A 15,386-nucleotide genomic window follows, 5' to 3' on the forward strand; every position below is an offset into this window, starting at 1 on the left:
GCGTTTCTAATAGTTAAGGCCCGGCTGCCAAAAAGAAAAGCATGAACACAACAGTGCAACGGCAGCCATTTCCATCACAATGCCGAATAGATGCAATCTGGGCATGTAATGCTTCTCAACATGCGGTATTCTTGGATATAGACAACCTGCATTGAAGCTTGCTGTGTCGATTGCCGCGCCATAACACATATCCTAGCGAGAAGAGCAACCACTTAAGAGGCAGCTTTTTAGGGCGTTTTCACGCCACCTGCAGAGCTTTCAGGGATCAGATTGCACGCTCTGTTGAAGCCTTGCATGGCATGTGCCAGATAACTGGGCTACATCGAGAGCGCCTGAGCAAGGACGTTATCTGTCACACGCGTATCTATAATGGCGCCGAGTGCGCTTGGTCGTTTATCGCGAACCGAGCGGCTAACCGCAGCATTTTTGAACAGCCCCACTTATGCAGTGCATGTTCCCTATTGTCACGTAGGGATGGCAAGGCCATACACACTAAAAGAAGACAAAGGCATGATGGTACTGAAATGAACTCTTTTTTTTTTTGGGGGGGGGGGGCTGACGTGCGCGCTCAAAAGAACTAAGCAACTCGGCGGTGGCGATAGCAACAAATGTGCTCTTCGTGTATCAAGTAACAGATATATACAAAGTAAATGGGATCTTTTCAATCACGGAGCTATCTGTTGAATGTAAAGGAAATCAGCTGAATAGCCAGAAATTATAATTTTCATACATTATTCACTTTCGATGAACTTCAGTACAGTGCTACAAAAATGCGTTTGGTTTTCCTTAACAGCCGCTACAACATAACAAATCAACCTTTGGTCTTTCGCTCATTAAAAAAAAGCATTTCATTGACTGATTTAAAAATGACAAATTCGATATAGCAATGTTTGTTAGTTGTGCAGCTGCGCAAAGTTTAAAGATTCTTTGAGTTGTGACATATTATGACGAACAGTACGCCTCTGAGTGCATGCATTTGCGGTGCACAACGTTTTCTGCATTTTGCTGTAGTTATGTAGGCGCCTTGCTTGCAATCAGCTTCTCTTTCGATGCCGATATTCAATGAGCACTGTCTATCGTCACACAATACTTATCCATTAGGATGCATTAAGAAGAACTTCAAACACCTGAATGGAAAACCAATATTCAGAATCGACCAAAGCATCACTCATGTAGAGCTCCATTCTCATTGCTAAAAACATTGCCTAGTGCCTGTTGACTGGCTTATTTTTTTTTTACTCCAGCAAGGTTCAACAGGTTATTAGTGAGCGGGCTGAGGCCACAAAGTAAAAAAATGCACTTCCTCGGCATTTGAACAGCCAAGAGCTCTGCACGGCTAAGGCACACTCACCAAGCTTTCTTGTAGCAACTTCCTCGAATAAAACGTGTCATAGTAGGGATGAGTGAAGATGCGGCTTATGCCAGACACTCGGTACACGAACGTAAGTGAAGGCATGCTGCGTGAAGAAAATTCATATAATTGGTGTTAATAAACTACATCCGATCATGTGCATCCTGAAGTAACACGCTGAAAGTTTGGTTACACATGCTTTCTTGTGTGCGTATCCGAATAGTATACTCGTAGAAAAGTAAACTAGCAATTCAAAGGCCAGCGTAATTTAAGCGATACGGGGAGAAACAACGCAAGTGACGCTCATAGTCCTTTCAGACATGGTGGCGTGGAAGGACGCGGTTAAACGTCCAGGGAACGCCATCAAGGCTACTTTTTGGAATAATGGGAAAGCTTTTCTCACACAATCACCATAATCACTATTACTGCCACTCCGTTATTTCCAAAAAGAACGTGTACCATCTAGAGACCGATAACTTCTTCCATGATAAATTAAAGAGAGGGGATAAAGTCATTTCAAAAAGACGATGATGTTCACTGCACACTGCGAAAGCGCTTTGCAGTTGCAACTTAAAAAAAGGCAATCTTTGCTGCACAACGCGAGTATTTGGCTCTCTTACACTAGGTGTGAGTGGCTCCAGCCGTAGCAGTATAGTGCCCTCGCGCCTAAGCCAACAAAGATGACCTCTTCGGATGGTGATAGAATTTCTGGCTTTTTTTTTCGCAAATGTCAGTGCGGAGGTGATTTTTGGTTGCCCTTTCCTTTGACTCGATGCGTTAGGTACAAAATAGGTACAAATACAAAAAAAAAACGAAACAAGAACGACTCATTTTTGTTGCGTCAGTCTATCCTCGGTACCTGTTGCTATCGTCATATCACCGCTCTCACATTACTATGCTGTACAACCCGAATAAGACGTATAACAGGTAGAAAAATCATGTTAAAGAAGGCGAGGTAGAAGAAATTAATAAATTTATCACTGGTTGCGATTACAGCTTGGAGATGTGAAATGCTTCGTTAAATGCCTTTGGAAGTTAGTATCCACGGCGTATGCTTGGTTGTATGAGCAGGCGTGGCTGTGATCGTATTTTCATAATGCTCAACGTTGACAACACCAGTGCGCAAAGGTTGCTACCACGCACCACTGAGCAATGCTTCTGCATCTTCCTGATGGAGCGTGCCTCTGTATTGTCTTTTTTTTTTTCTCAGGTGCACATGCGCTTATATATTTGTTAGACTGCTGAAATAAACATTTCTAGCGCAAATAAGGCGTAATCGTAGATTACATAAAACCCTCTCGGCTGGGACCAATGCAGCGAGTATCCGATAACTTTTTCTTGAAAACACAAACATGACGCCCTTAAATACCGATTTTCGTTTCTGCATAGAGCATCGATGCCCGCTCCGTAAAGGCTATGCATGGTATTAATTTTCTTCTCGCCGGTAACAAACAACGCATTGCTTTTTACGAACGCTGTCCATCGTAAAGGCATTATTTTAGAAACACCCGGGGGACAGATGCACTATATATTCTTTGTTCCTGTGGGGCTCCGCGCGCCAATAGTCAGCCATACGCTATACGAAGCTGTAAAGAAGGTGATAATCATATGGGAAAGTTATTTGGTCCTGTAGACTTCAAAAAAGTCTATGCTAAAGCTTCAACAAAGCCTGCTTTTGGCGTGATGGTTTACCTGCCTGTCTATGACAAGAGCGACGAGAAACAATAGGTGACAAAATGTAACGACAACAAAGCGCCATCTTCTGTGGCTGTGAGACTATCATAGTTCTTATTTCCAGTGTTCGTGTAAGAACTATATCCGCCTTCCGAACCGTTAGATAAGAAGCTTTGTTATTCACTTCGTCGATGCGAATAGCAGGAAAATAAATAAAGGAAAATAAAGTATGTAAACAGCGAGTGCTAACTTCTTCCTATTGCCTTCCTGAACTCACTCAGTAATAACCACAAGAAACCATCCAATGCTTTTAAAGTTCTCTGAAAATCGCAAAAAAGCAAGCTACCACTTTATTTAGTTGGAGATATTTTCCTAATTTTGCTAGTGACATGTTTACAGGGTTCTGTTGCATTGACACCTAACCTGCTCGAGGAAAGTAGAATAATGGAATACTGGCACAGCATGTAGCTATGCTGCATTCAAATCTTACTTGATTTTTAAACCCGATACTGTAAACCCCGACAGTAAGAAATGTTTTTTATTAGGTGAAAATGTCATTTATGCAAAGCTTTTCTTTTCAGTTTGAATTTTTCTCCACATATGTGCATAACACTTGAAAGGCAAGGAATCTATTATTAAAAACGCAGCTGTAAATGGTTTTGGAGAAACAGCACCAGCTACAGCAAAACTTGCATTGAAACTTGTGGGCTCAGTTGGCGCCTTCTCTGAACGGTTGTCATTGAATTTTTGTTTATATCTATTACATCGTTTTGTCATTGAAGTGGAATTCTCGTTACTTATTCAGCGAAATGAGCGACAGAACATTTTTTCAAGCGATTAAGGCAAGAAGAACGTGTGCCTATAACACATTTAAGAAAATGATGAAATATCGCGCCCACTCCCCAACTCATTTAGTTCGTAGATATTGCCGCAAATAATTGTAATCTTAAATTGCTCCTTTTGCGAAAGCCGCCAGCAGGCGCCGTTATCACCGTGGCCATTAATACGGATCGATACTGTGCCATTGGCTAGTTCATGCTCGTTGTTGCGAGACGCAGGTTATGAGTTTGCTTGTAACGTGGGATGCACCCAGAGTTTTGCCGAGTCACCGAAGCGATGTAAAACTGTTTCTATATCGTTCGAGATGTTCGCAGTTTATTTTGGTCAGTTATCTAGATAGTTCTTCGAGCACATGAAATTGAGTGCTGACGACTTCAACGGTCATTCTTAGTCCGAAGACCTTGGGCACGTCTGCTGCTACCTCCGCCTACGAGCTGCTTAGTTATTCTGCGGGCGTCAGCTCTATAAAGAGTTGATTTCAGTGCCATTACGCCTGGCTTCGCTTTTGTTCCTAGGGCATTAGCACTGCCACTTGACATCTGATTGAGGTGCTGGACCCAGTAAACGTTCGTAAGTCTTTGAAGATGAAGCCAACCGAGCAGACACAGCTCTCGTTTTCATAAAGATCCATAAGCACCCATCTTTCAAAGACTTCGCGATGAAGATGCGGAAGAATGACTTGACCTCTGCGACTGCGTAGCGAGATTTAATGCTTGAGACGATGCTGCAAAGTTGAGACAAGTCTACTTTGCACTTCAAGGATCTGCAAAAATCTGTTTGAAATATCTTCAGATTTATGAGGGAAAGGGACCCATTCAAAAGGGAGCTTTTAAAACATTCATTAGTGTCTTCAGGAAACAAAAAAGTGTAGTCCCTGCTCTCATCAAGGATTCAACTTATCAATGAACCGCTCGTTGCTTACGTAGAAGACATAAACCGCATTTTCTGGCTGCTACAACCATAACACTCCCGAAGTAGAGAAAGCGCCATTTTTGATTAGAGGCGTTAAAGAGTTTGCCAGAAATCCGCCAAACACCGTGGCGCAATTCAAAAATGACGTGTCTACCACCCAGAAGGCGATGTAGTCCCGGATGCGCCACTAAAATCGACCACTTCAGCCGGCATCGGAATCCACTACAGCAACGCTTCAGTGAGCGGGGACAACCTTTCGGACCTTATTCGCGAGGTTCTCCGACAAAGAGCTGCGCCGGTTGGTGTCATCGTCACCGCGGCCCCAAATAGCGATGCTCATTGACATCGTCCGCGAAGAGGTTCAGCAAGCTCTTGGTGCAACTCCGACACCGACGACCGCTCTCGAACAACCCCAGGCTGTGAGCTACGCCGACGTGCTACGTAATTCACTTCTACGACGTGGGACACTAAGCCCTCGCCGCTACTATCCTGTTCCCGAACCCCACCCCTTGGCCCCCACCCACCAAGCCTACAAAGCCCCCTCAAGCCCGAGAAGACCATGCGCCTGGCGGATTTCTAACAACTGACCACTCTGCTTTCATTGTGGTGAGGCTTGACACATCCTCCGTCACTGTTTGTACAGGCTAATCGGCCTGCGTGGTTTTTCCATCGATACCCTACGACCTTGTCCTGTAAAGTGAACACAGAAGTACGACGGCTTCCGGTGTAGGGGAGAGCACGCGACGCCAAGCCATCTGTTACACTCCCTATTGCCGCTCAAGTCATGATCTACGTCCCCAGGCCAGCTTCCCAGATCGGCCGAGGAAGACCCCATAGCCCTCGTAGGAGAAACTAAACGCAGAAACATTTGGAGGTGAGCTCGTGTAACGGCAAAAAGGCGAAGGTAATCCGCCGCCATCGACAAGTTACGACGCCACACCATATACAGCAACGCAGAACAAGACTGCAGCGTTCCTAACGACGCGATCACACCTCAAACTGACAGTGTCGCCCAAGGAAGCGACAATGGTGTGCCCCAGCCACGACCTGAGTACACGACGAAGCCGAGTACCGACACCGAAGCTGACATTGAATTCGAGGGCACGAACACTGATCATGATGTGAATATCAACGATCACTCGGTTCCTGCCTTAGCAGATACAGGAGCTGATAACTCACTCATCAGCGGGCCATTCGCCTCTCAACTCAACAATGCAACCCCAACTTGGGACGAACCGTTGATCCACACCGGTCGTGGTAATCCTATTATGCCGCCGGGTCAGTGCGCTACAAGGGTTACAGTAAATGGATGTACTTATTTTACCACCTTCTTCAACGTACAGCAATACTCGCGTGACGTAATTTTGGGTATGGATTATCTGAATAAGCATCGAGCGATCATCGACCTCCGATATAATCTCATTAAGCTCTCGACTGACAAAGCCATATCTGCTACGGCCATTGCGGAGAATCGGCCGTTCCGCTTCTATCAAGCGTCATCGTGTCCGTGGGTACGAGAGAAATCAAAATCACGGAAGGCGTCGTAGAAGAAAACACCCAGTTGTTTGTGATCAGAGGACTTGCCATCGTAAGACGTATCGCGATTTCCGGAGTGTACAAGCTCAGGTGCTGGTAACGAAGTTAACGGTCACTTTCCTTGAAGATTTAGCAGACATCCGAGACGTCTTCTTCCTCCCCAACAGACCCGCGAAAGATCAGCCTGACCAAAGCTATCATCCCATGTTCAATATCAGTCCAGAACTATCCCAGTTACGCAAGACCATATACGGACCCTTCTACAAATCTACAATGAGTGCTTTTCTACAGCTGCTGAAGTGCACCAAACTCCGTTTTCAAAGCACAACATCGTCACATACGTACCCGACTGACCTTTGCGCCAAAGCCCCTACCATGCATCCCCGCGAGAACGGCAGGCCATTCGTGATCAAACAGAAAACATGCTTCGGAACGATGTTATCCGGCCATCGAAGAACTCCTCAGCGGCGCCAATTCATGTAAAAAATACGGCATCTTTTACTTCTGCGTCGATTACCGCCGCTTGAATAGCATAACGAAGAATGACGTCTACCCTCTCCCCCGCATCAACGACCGACTGAACCGGTTACGCAACGCTAAATAATTCACCTCAATGTACCTGAAGTGCTGCTTTCGGCAAATTGAGGCTGACGAAAGAGATCGCGTGAAGGTCGCTTTCTTCACAGCGGACGGGCTGTTAATGTTCAAGGTGATGCTATTCGGCCTCTACTCCCACCAGCAATGTTTCAACGAATAATGAACACTGCGCTGGCGTGCTTTGAGTGCCAGATTTCTCTGGCATATAAAGACGATGTCGTTTTCTTGTCCTCAAGCTTTGAAGACTACCTTAAAACGATTCGGGCAATGCTCGAATCAATAAGATCATCAGGGCTAATGTTTAAATCAGAGAAATGACCCTTCGCCTACGAGGAACTGCTGTTTCTAAGTCACACCTTCAGCAATGATGGTGTTCGCTCAAACCCGGAGAAATCAGCTGCGATCGTAGTTTCTACCACGTGCCGCGAAGAAAGCTATGCGTTTACTATCGACGATTGGTCAGAAAAGTTTCGCGCATCGCTGAACCTTTGACGCAGCTTAAAAAGGCTGACGTACCTTTTAAATGGGAAGCGCCGCCTACAGTCCCTTCCAGTCTAAGGTCACTTTGATGAGAATGTCTAAATAAAACTTCACACTGACGCAAGCAGTACGGGCCTATGGACGCCGTTGTCGTCAGGCTGGACACGAGAAAGTAATGGCTTAAGCTAGCAGGCATCTCTCTAAACCCGAAATCAATTACTAGATGACCGAGAAAGAGTGTCTTGCGATCATCTGGATGATTTCAAAGTGCAACTAGCACTTATACGGTCGACAAGTAAAGCTGGTAAGCAGTCACCATGCGCTGCGCCGACTCGAAAATTTGAAAGACCCTTCCGGCCGTCTTGCCCGATTGAGCCTACGTCGTCAAGAATTTGACGTGACTACTCTTAAGGCCGCAAGCATTCCGACGCAGGCTGCCTATGCCTATCCCCCGTCGGCGTTTACCCGAAACACGACGTCGACGACACCTTCTTGAGCCGGTAAGCGCCAGACATTTATCACGAACGGAGTGACCTGTCCTTGAATTGAAAGACCTAGTCGAATACCTGGAATGCAAGCCCGCTTCCCCTGCTTGTGTGTTCAGGCGTCAGTTGTCGTCGTTCGCCTGAGACAGTGACAAAGCCGTGAAAAAGAACTTCGCTCCCAACAGGGCGGCACAGCTTCCAGTGGTACATAAAAGCCTCAGGCAGGAAATTTTTCATGCGTTGTACGATAAAACGACAGCAGTGCATCTCGGATTTGCTCGCGCATAGCAGCGAATCCATAAGAAGTATTACTGGTCGCCACTGCCCGCCGACGTTGCCCATTACGTGTAAACGTGCCTTGAGTATCAGCGATGCAAGATGCCGATGATCGGAACAGCTGGGATACTGAAACCAATAGCGGCCTTAACCATGTCCCTTCAACAAATTGTGATAGATCTACACAGCCCTATTCCCTCTTCATCTATGGGTAACACGTGAATTATAGTGGCCACGGAACGCCTTACCCGCTAAGCCGAAGCAAAAGCATTGGCCAATAGAACCCCGGAAGAAGTCGAAAAATGTTGTGTTGGACAATGTCCTTGCGACCCGGCGCCCCAGAAGTGCTCATTACAGATAAAAGAACAACATTTAGGGCGCACTGCATCCAGGCATACAGACGTAAAAGCTACCGATGACGACCTGCGTACCCTTTTCAGACAAACAGATTTACTCTGCGAAGGTGATGGCCATATACGTCGATACCGAACAAAAAAACATGGTCACCATTCTACCCTACGTCATCTTCGCGTATAAAACCTCCGTTGAGTGGACACCCAGGAAGACCCCGTTCAGCCTTGTGCATGGCAGGGATCCCACGACGAAGCTGGACATAATGTTGCCGCACTTAACGGACGAGGAGAACCCGGACGTCGCCGCCTGTCTTCAGTGTGCTGAGGAAGCATGACGGCGAAGCTTCTTCTTGTGCCTAAGACCGACAATACAACTTGCGACGACGGGACACGGAGTACAAGCAGGGAAAGCAAGTGTGGTTTGGACGCCTATACGCCGCCGATGATTGAGTGAAACGCTCTTGAGGTGGTATCTGCACATACGAAGTCCTTCGACGCATCGGACAACTTCTCTGCTAGGACAGCCGACGGCAAAAAAACTTCTCAGCGTTCTTGCGCCCACCCCTAAATTGTGCATTATGTGTGCCTGATGCCTTATTACACGCGATACAGGCCCTAGTTGTTTTAATTTGTAACTTTTTGTTTGTCTTTTTTCTGTGTATTTTGCCAGCCTCGAGGCAAGGCTTTTTACGGGGGGGGGGGGATCTTTTTCGACCGCCGCTAGCATGCGGCCTTATGTCGTATTTCTGGCTCACGGATGGATACTCTACTCGTTGTTTGTTCAATCTCGTTGCCGCGAGACGTGGCTTTATCACTTTTGTTCTAGCCTGATAAGTAAAAATCTTTCTATATCGCTTCCGACGTTTCCAGGCTCTTTTGGCTGGTTGCTTAGATGGTTCTTCGGCTAGTTTAATTGCAGCGCTGACAAATCCAACGAGTATTCTTAGTCCGACGACCAGAGAGCCCGTCGGCTGCTATCGGCGCCGCGTAGTTGCTTAGTTCTTTTGTGATGCAAGTCACAACAATAAAGAGTCGATTTTAGGGCTAATACACCTATCTTCTCGTTTGTGCATATGACCTGTTTAGTAGCAGCTGATGATATATTGCATAGGCAATCATTTACGAAGCTGAGGGGCCGAACCACTGCTGCACTATAAGTAGGCCTGCTTACGCACCTTGTTTTGTTCAACTTCCAAGCAACAGGGTGGGGGTCATGAATTAGTCTTCTCCTCCCTAACAAAACACACGTTCATCGCTCATATCTCACCGGGAAGACAAAAAGGCTCTTTTTAGCCTTCAAAAACGTTGCTTTATTCCAGAATTGCAATAAGCAATTCTGGAATTGCAACGAAACAATAAGTGTGAACACATGTGAGAATATAACAGGTAGAGGCCCAAGAGTAGAGGCCTGGGGCACATACCTGGCAACACGGATGAGAGCATCTCTGAATGCTTGTTTGTCTCCTGTGTACGTGTTGTATCTGAGGAGGCCGTGGTATGGTTCGATTCCATCGGATAAGACCTAGGAAGAAAACGCCAATAGAAAAATTATTAGGTTTTTTTTTTAAATTCAAGATCACCATTTCTTTGCGTAGCACTTTTGCTGATGTTCTAGGCAAAACATTTTACGTGGCGATATTTGCAGCCTATTTTTTATATATGCATGATAATGACAAGCAGTGGTGAGAGCAAGCAATATAAGCACATATTTATAGCTCGCACAGGTTTTAAATCGACAAAAACCTTTTACATGAAGTGGCGGAGAGTCATCCAGTCGATCAATATTTTTCTGCCTATAGTAGGCAGAAAATTTGTTCTTATTTCGCTTCCGTCCTAGTGTTGCAAGCGTGAGATGCAGTTGTTAACAATTAGTATGCACGTATTGCATTAAATGGCGCTCCTAGAAATACTACGTTTCACCATGGTGCCATTCACTACGCACTGAGCTTCCGCTGGCCGGTGTACTCATGCAGGCAAGAAAAGAGAGCATCTCCTACGTACAGCTAGGCGGCAATGGTGCAAGTGTCCTCTGCACTGAACGTGTCCTTATCTACAAGGAGGCAAGAGGTCAAAACAGAGACAGTCCCAGGATGCGGCGACTTCACCGGCCCCGTTTGTAATGGGTGAACTTACAGCGTTCGTCTTTACTTAGTAATCAGAACGTTTAGTTCGGTTTCGGAGGAGACAAGATGAACTCAGAATCTAGATTTTAAGTGTAATTTAAACAACTCGCCATTGTCTTACCTGTTCTGCGCTTAAAAGTAATTAATATAGTTCTGCAAAGAGATGAAAAGCCCCCTTGAAATGCAACGCATGACATATTGTTCGCAGAAGCCAACAGACAAGCAAAAGTGTGTGTGCCCAGTGTGTAACATCAGACCCATATACCCAAAACGAGATGCATTGACAAGCACTAAATGGAAAATTGTGCTCTATGAAGCGCTCAAACAATAGGTCAATAGTATTCATCTGAAACTTTGCGGTATGAATAAAAAGGACCGAGAAACATCCAAATAAACATAGATTATATAAACTATAAGTGGCGCCAAATGCATATTAAACTCGCTAAGTGCAAGCATGCGTGTCGCGTTCGCTATAATATAAGTCCTGGTGACTACACGTGGTTTCAGTTGTGTACGCTTATGAGTAGCTGATATCCCCTTAGTACAAGATATCTTCCTTCAGAAGACTCCACATTAATTGCTGACAACATACCCTACGTTCGGTCGGCAGTAATGAGGCAGCAGATGTGCATGATACTGTAGCTTCTAGGAAACGTGGACATTAGAAATTATTTCCAGGGAATATTACATTGGGCATTTCACGGCCTCAAATGTTGAGCACGTAGACAGACGCAGGTTCAGCTAGGTTTAAAAACAACTACTCATAGCACCTGCGCGTCTTCCAGCAGTTCAGGCAGGTCTTCTTCCTTCATGTTCACATATTTGAGCACCACGCCATGAGCTCCCGTGTTCACCACAAGCTGCACCAGGCCACGCATCACTTCTCGCGGGCCCACTCCTTCGGAAGTAACGCGAAGCACAAGGCGATTCGTAAGGATGAGCAGCGCCGCCTTGGTCGAGCTCCGAATCTTCTCCACCACTTCCCTCTCCTCTGCCACTGGAAAGCAAAGTGCGGTGTGAGCATATTCGTCGCGGAACACACCGGCAAGAGGCAGCACCGTCGCTCTACCCTACTATCGATAGCTGGCGGTGCTCGCGGTTTACGATTGGATTTTTGTCGGAGAAAGCGTATCAAATAACCCATGCAATTGATAGAAATCGTGATGTGTGATATAGTCCTTACGTTTCTTCGATTTTGCGTGATAACAAAAACGCTATATCGGAAAAAAAGGGACAAAAGAGCCAATTTGCAGACAGAACTGCAGAAGTTTGGCTACTGTTAAACGTACTATACGAGCAAAAGCGCTGTTAAGCTAGACTCTCAGAATTTGAGCCCGGCGTGCGGAAACAAGACGAATATGCTTCAACATCAAGAATAAGGAAAGATGAAACTAAAGTGAAAAGCATTTAGTTTATGCGAAATAGAGCTATATGTCGATCAATGGCAAGTGCACTCATAACCAATGAGCCTATAACGAAATAAGGCACATTTGTTGTATTTATGTTCAAGGCTGCACAAAACGAGAGTAATCGGAAGGGTCTGAAGTTAGTACTTTGCTGGCTTTCAAGGATATCAGGCTACTGCTCTCCCTAGCAGCTTAAGAAAGGCATCGGCCTGCTTGTACATGCAATCACTGTCTACGTCTTCTTTTATGTAATGAAGGAGCAACCTGTTCTGTGGTGTACGCGCACGTCGTATACATATCAGGAACCTAAAATGCAAAATCTGAAGGAAGAACCATTTCACGCATGACTCCTTTTTTTAATCACAACACAGCGACAGCGGTCCCAAACAGTATCAAACATAGGCGCCTCTTTCTGTAACCTTCTGTATAATGAAAAGATTTGTATTTATTTCTGAATAAACTTTGAACTCTCAACTAAAAAAAAAGAGCAATAAAATAAGGCACGCTATGCCGCATTTTGAATGACTAAAAAACAAGGCACGCTTATACCCAAACCTTTGAAAATACCTAGATTCATGATAAGTCGAATAATCATTAGCAGGCAGGTATATAGTAGCATTTCACAGAGTCGACCATCGTATTGGCTCTCAGCACTATTCCGAGGGAATAAGGATTTAATATAGTAACAAATATGTTTTTGTTTTTGCCACTGCGCATGTAGGATTCACGGATATGTCTGCTGCGAAAGACATGGCGAAACGAAGAAAATAATAGGCAGGTACCCACAAACTAGATAGTAAACAATTCTGATGAGTGCTCACATCAGCTTTACAGCACTATAATTGCTTAAATACGAGGAAATATCTGTTTTATATTTTGTAACGACAAGTTTGATTTTCAGGTTCTTGCACAGGTGAGAGAAAATGTACTCATAAGTTTTAAATATTCCAATGCAAAACACAGCTTCATTATTTAGTACCGCTAATGGGTCAACACGGCAGAAACGTTAGCATTTGGTAGTACAGCTGAACATCTATGAAAGTAAATTCTAGCCTTCAAGCGATATACACATGCACACTAAAAGACCGTGCACCTAAAAAATTCACATTTTGGCAATTCGTGGATACATTTAAATCCGAATATTACTCAGATATGTGGGCCGATTCTGAAGGGTAGATACTGGATCTTGCGGACAGTTTTTCTGCACTGCTGTATGTATACTGCACGGGTACAACTTGCAGGCAAGCTGACGTGCATTGTTCTTTACCAGGGAGGTGGGTAATTAAAGTGAGCACATATCCATCTTGTTACTTCACCATCGTAACCGCTCACTGCCTATCGTATATCGGACGACACTCGCTTAAACCCTGATCGCTTGGTAGCTTCGTCGCTTGCAATGAGCAATGCGAATAGAAATATCCAAGCAGGTGTCCCCAAGCGACGCACTGGACACTTGTCCGTCCATTATAACAAGTACAGTTCCGGCGGACAAAGAGCGTGCTCGCACGAAACAGCATGATCATCAACAGACACTGCCAAGCTAATGAAATATGTCTTCATGTCATTCTCTACATGACGCATGCTTTTTTTCCAATCACAGCCCTTTCGTAACCGAAAAAGAGAATCGGTTTCTTATCTACGCTGCATTGGCGCAGCTGTGGCGGGGGCCGAGCTAGCGTTGAGGTTCAGATCGAGCGTAGCTGTGGCAAACGGAAATTAAGCGCTGATGCGAGTCGCGTATTATGACGTCATAGACACACATTCGCTCCTCTCCATTTGAAGGTCATCCGCGAACGTTGAATGCATATGCTCTAAAACAATAATCTCGCACCTAACCACAAGACCTCTGCATTGTGATTTCCTAGAGCGTTTGTTCGCACTACGCCTGCGCTGCGCTCGCGGGCCTGGTGCCTTTATTGCGCCACATTTACCTGCTTTAAGTTTCATTTTTAAACCAACAATTGCCGAAGGATCTCTCCATTCTACCACGAAATCTATGTAGCGTCACCCATTAGACATTGAACAAGGGTAAATGGGGTACGCCTCAGTGTGCAGATGAGCCAACGTTTCGACAAGTGGACTTGTCTTCGTCTGGGCATGACGTCTGCGCATGACGAATCTGGGCCAGACGAAGACAAGTCCACTTGTCGAAACCTTGGCTCATCTGCGAACTGAGGCGTACCCCATTTACCTTTGTTCAGTTCTTTTTCATACCGTGCAAACCATCTTCTTCCGTTCGTTCTACCTGAACCCATTAGACATTAGTCTCTTGATGAATCTTAATAAATAACTTGAATAATTTTTGTAAGCGGCGTCGACGTGAAATTCAACTGAATCAAACCACCCGGCGTGGTTTTTAGGCGGGAAAGTACAGGCAAGAAATTCTCGCTACGCACTTGTTGAGGAGGGAAGACCGAGGGGGAGGTAGCTGCAGCGAGATTGGTTAATTGATTGAGTTATAGGAAGGGAAAGGCGCGGTAACTGTCTCATTTGCTTTTTGTGGACACCTCAACCGCGCCGGTTAAGGAAGGGAGAAAGGTAGGAGTGAAAGTGGAAAGAGAGAAAGAGGAGCCGTAGTGGGAGGACTACGGAGTAATTTCGACCACCTGGGGATCTTTAACGTGCGCTTACATCGCACAGTACACGGACGCCTGAACAACGCCCGGCAGCTGCGCTTAAAGAGGGAGGATATGACGGCGCAGATGAGTGCTCAACCTGGCTGGCCGCTACAGCGGAACGGGACCACCCACAATAGTGTCACCCGTTAATTATTATGAGTTAACGAAGCGCCACTATTGGTGTGCACACTTATTGGTGCGCACACCCTTAAAGTGAGTGGGGGTAGCGGTCCCGGTGTCAAAGGAGACGCGCTCGATTTGCGTGGCAAGCTCAGCCGGAAGTCAACTACCTGGTAGCGACAGAAGGGGTTGGTTGTTTAGTGCCCGATTTTGCCGGTTCATGTCAGAGTAAGGGTCGAACTCAGAAGTGGCAAATAAAACGAACTTTGTACACAGCAAGAGACGATACAGAGGAATATACACTAACGCTGAAATACACAGACATGCGGTTCACAAAAAAGGCAGTGGAAAGCATGCTACTAAAGAGGCATTCAATAGTACAAAGCCTTTACAACACTGAACAAGACGAGGGCGTCAAATAAGCAATGTTCACTGGGCACTGTCACAGACCGACGTCTGGAGAGTCACGATGTGGCCGCTATATAAGGCGCGCGCCGCTCCCTCGAAGATCTGTGGGCTTGACAGCAGCGGGTGAACCTCGGGAGTCGACTAGGAGTACTTGCTATCTCGCTGCAACACTAGCTCAAACGCTGGATGGCTGGCAGAGCGACCATA

General features: G+C 45.7%; 1 protein-coding gene across 1 annotated transcript in view; it reads right to left on the reverse strand.

Annotated features, from left to right (window-relative positions):
• LOC146200545 (uncharacterized) overlaps positions 1-15,386 on the reverse strand; it is a 115,441-nt gene that overhangs the window by 79,314 nt on the left and 20,741 nt on the right. The window contains exons 2-4 of the mRNA XM_084595555.1: positions 11,398-11,624; positions 9,926-10,026; positions 1,352-1,457 (exon numbers count right to left, since the gene is read on the reverse strand). Of these exons, the coding sequence (XP_084451681.1) occupies positions 1,352-1,457; positions 9,926-10,026; positions 11,398-11,624 (434 nt within the window). The remainder of the gene's footprint in view (positions 1-1,351; positions 1,458-9,925; positions 10,027-11,397; positions 11,625-15,386) is intronic.

Source organism: Amblyomma maculatum, chromosome 2 (genome assembly GCF_055883805.1).
Source record: "Amblyomma maculatum isolate TAMU_Amacu chromosome 2, ASM5588380v1, whole genome shotgun sequence".
Taxonomy (NCBI): Eukaryota; Metazoa; Arthropoda; class Arachnida; order Ixodida; family Ixodidae; genus Amblyomma; species Amblyomma maculatum.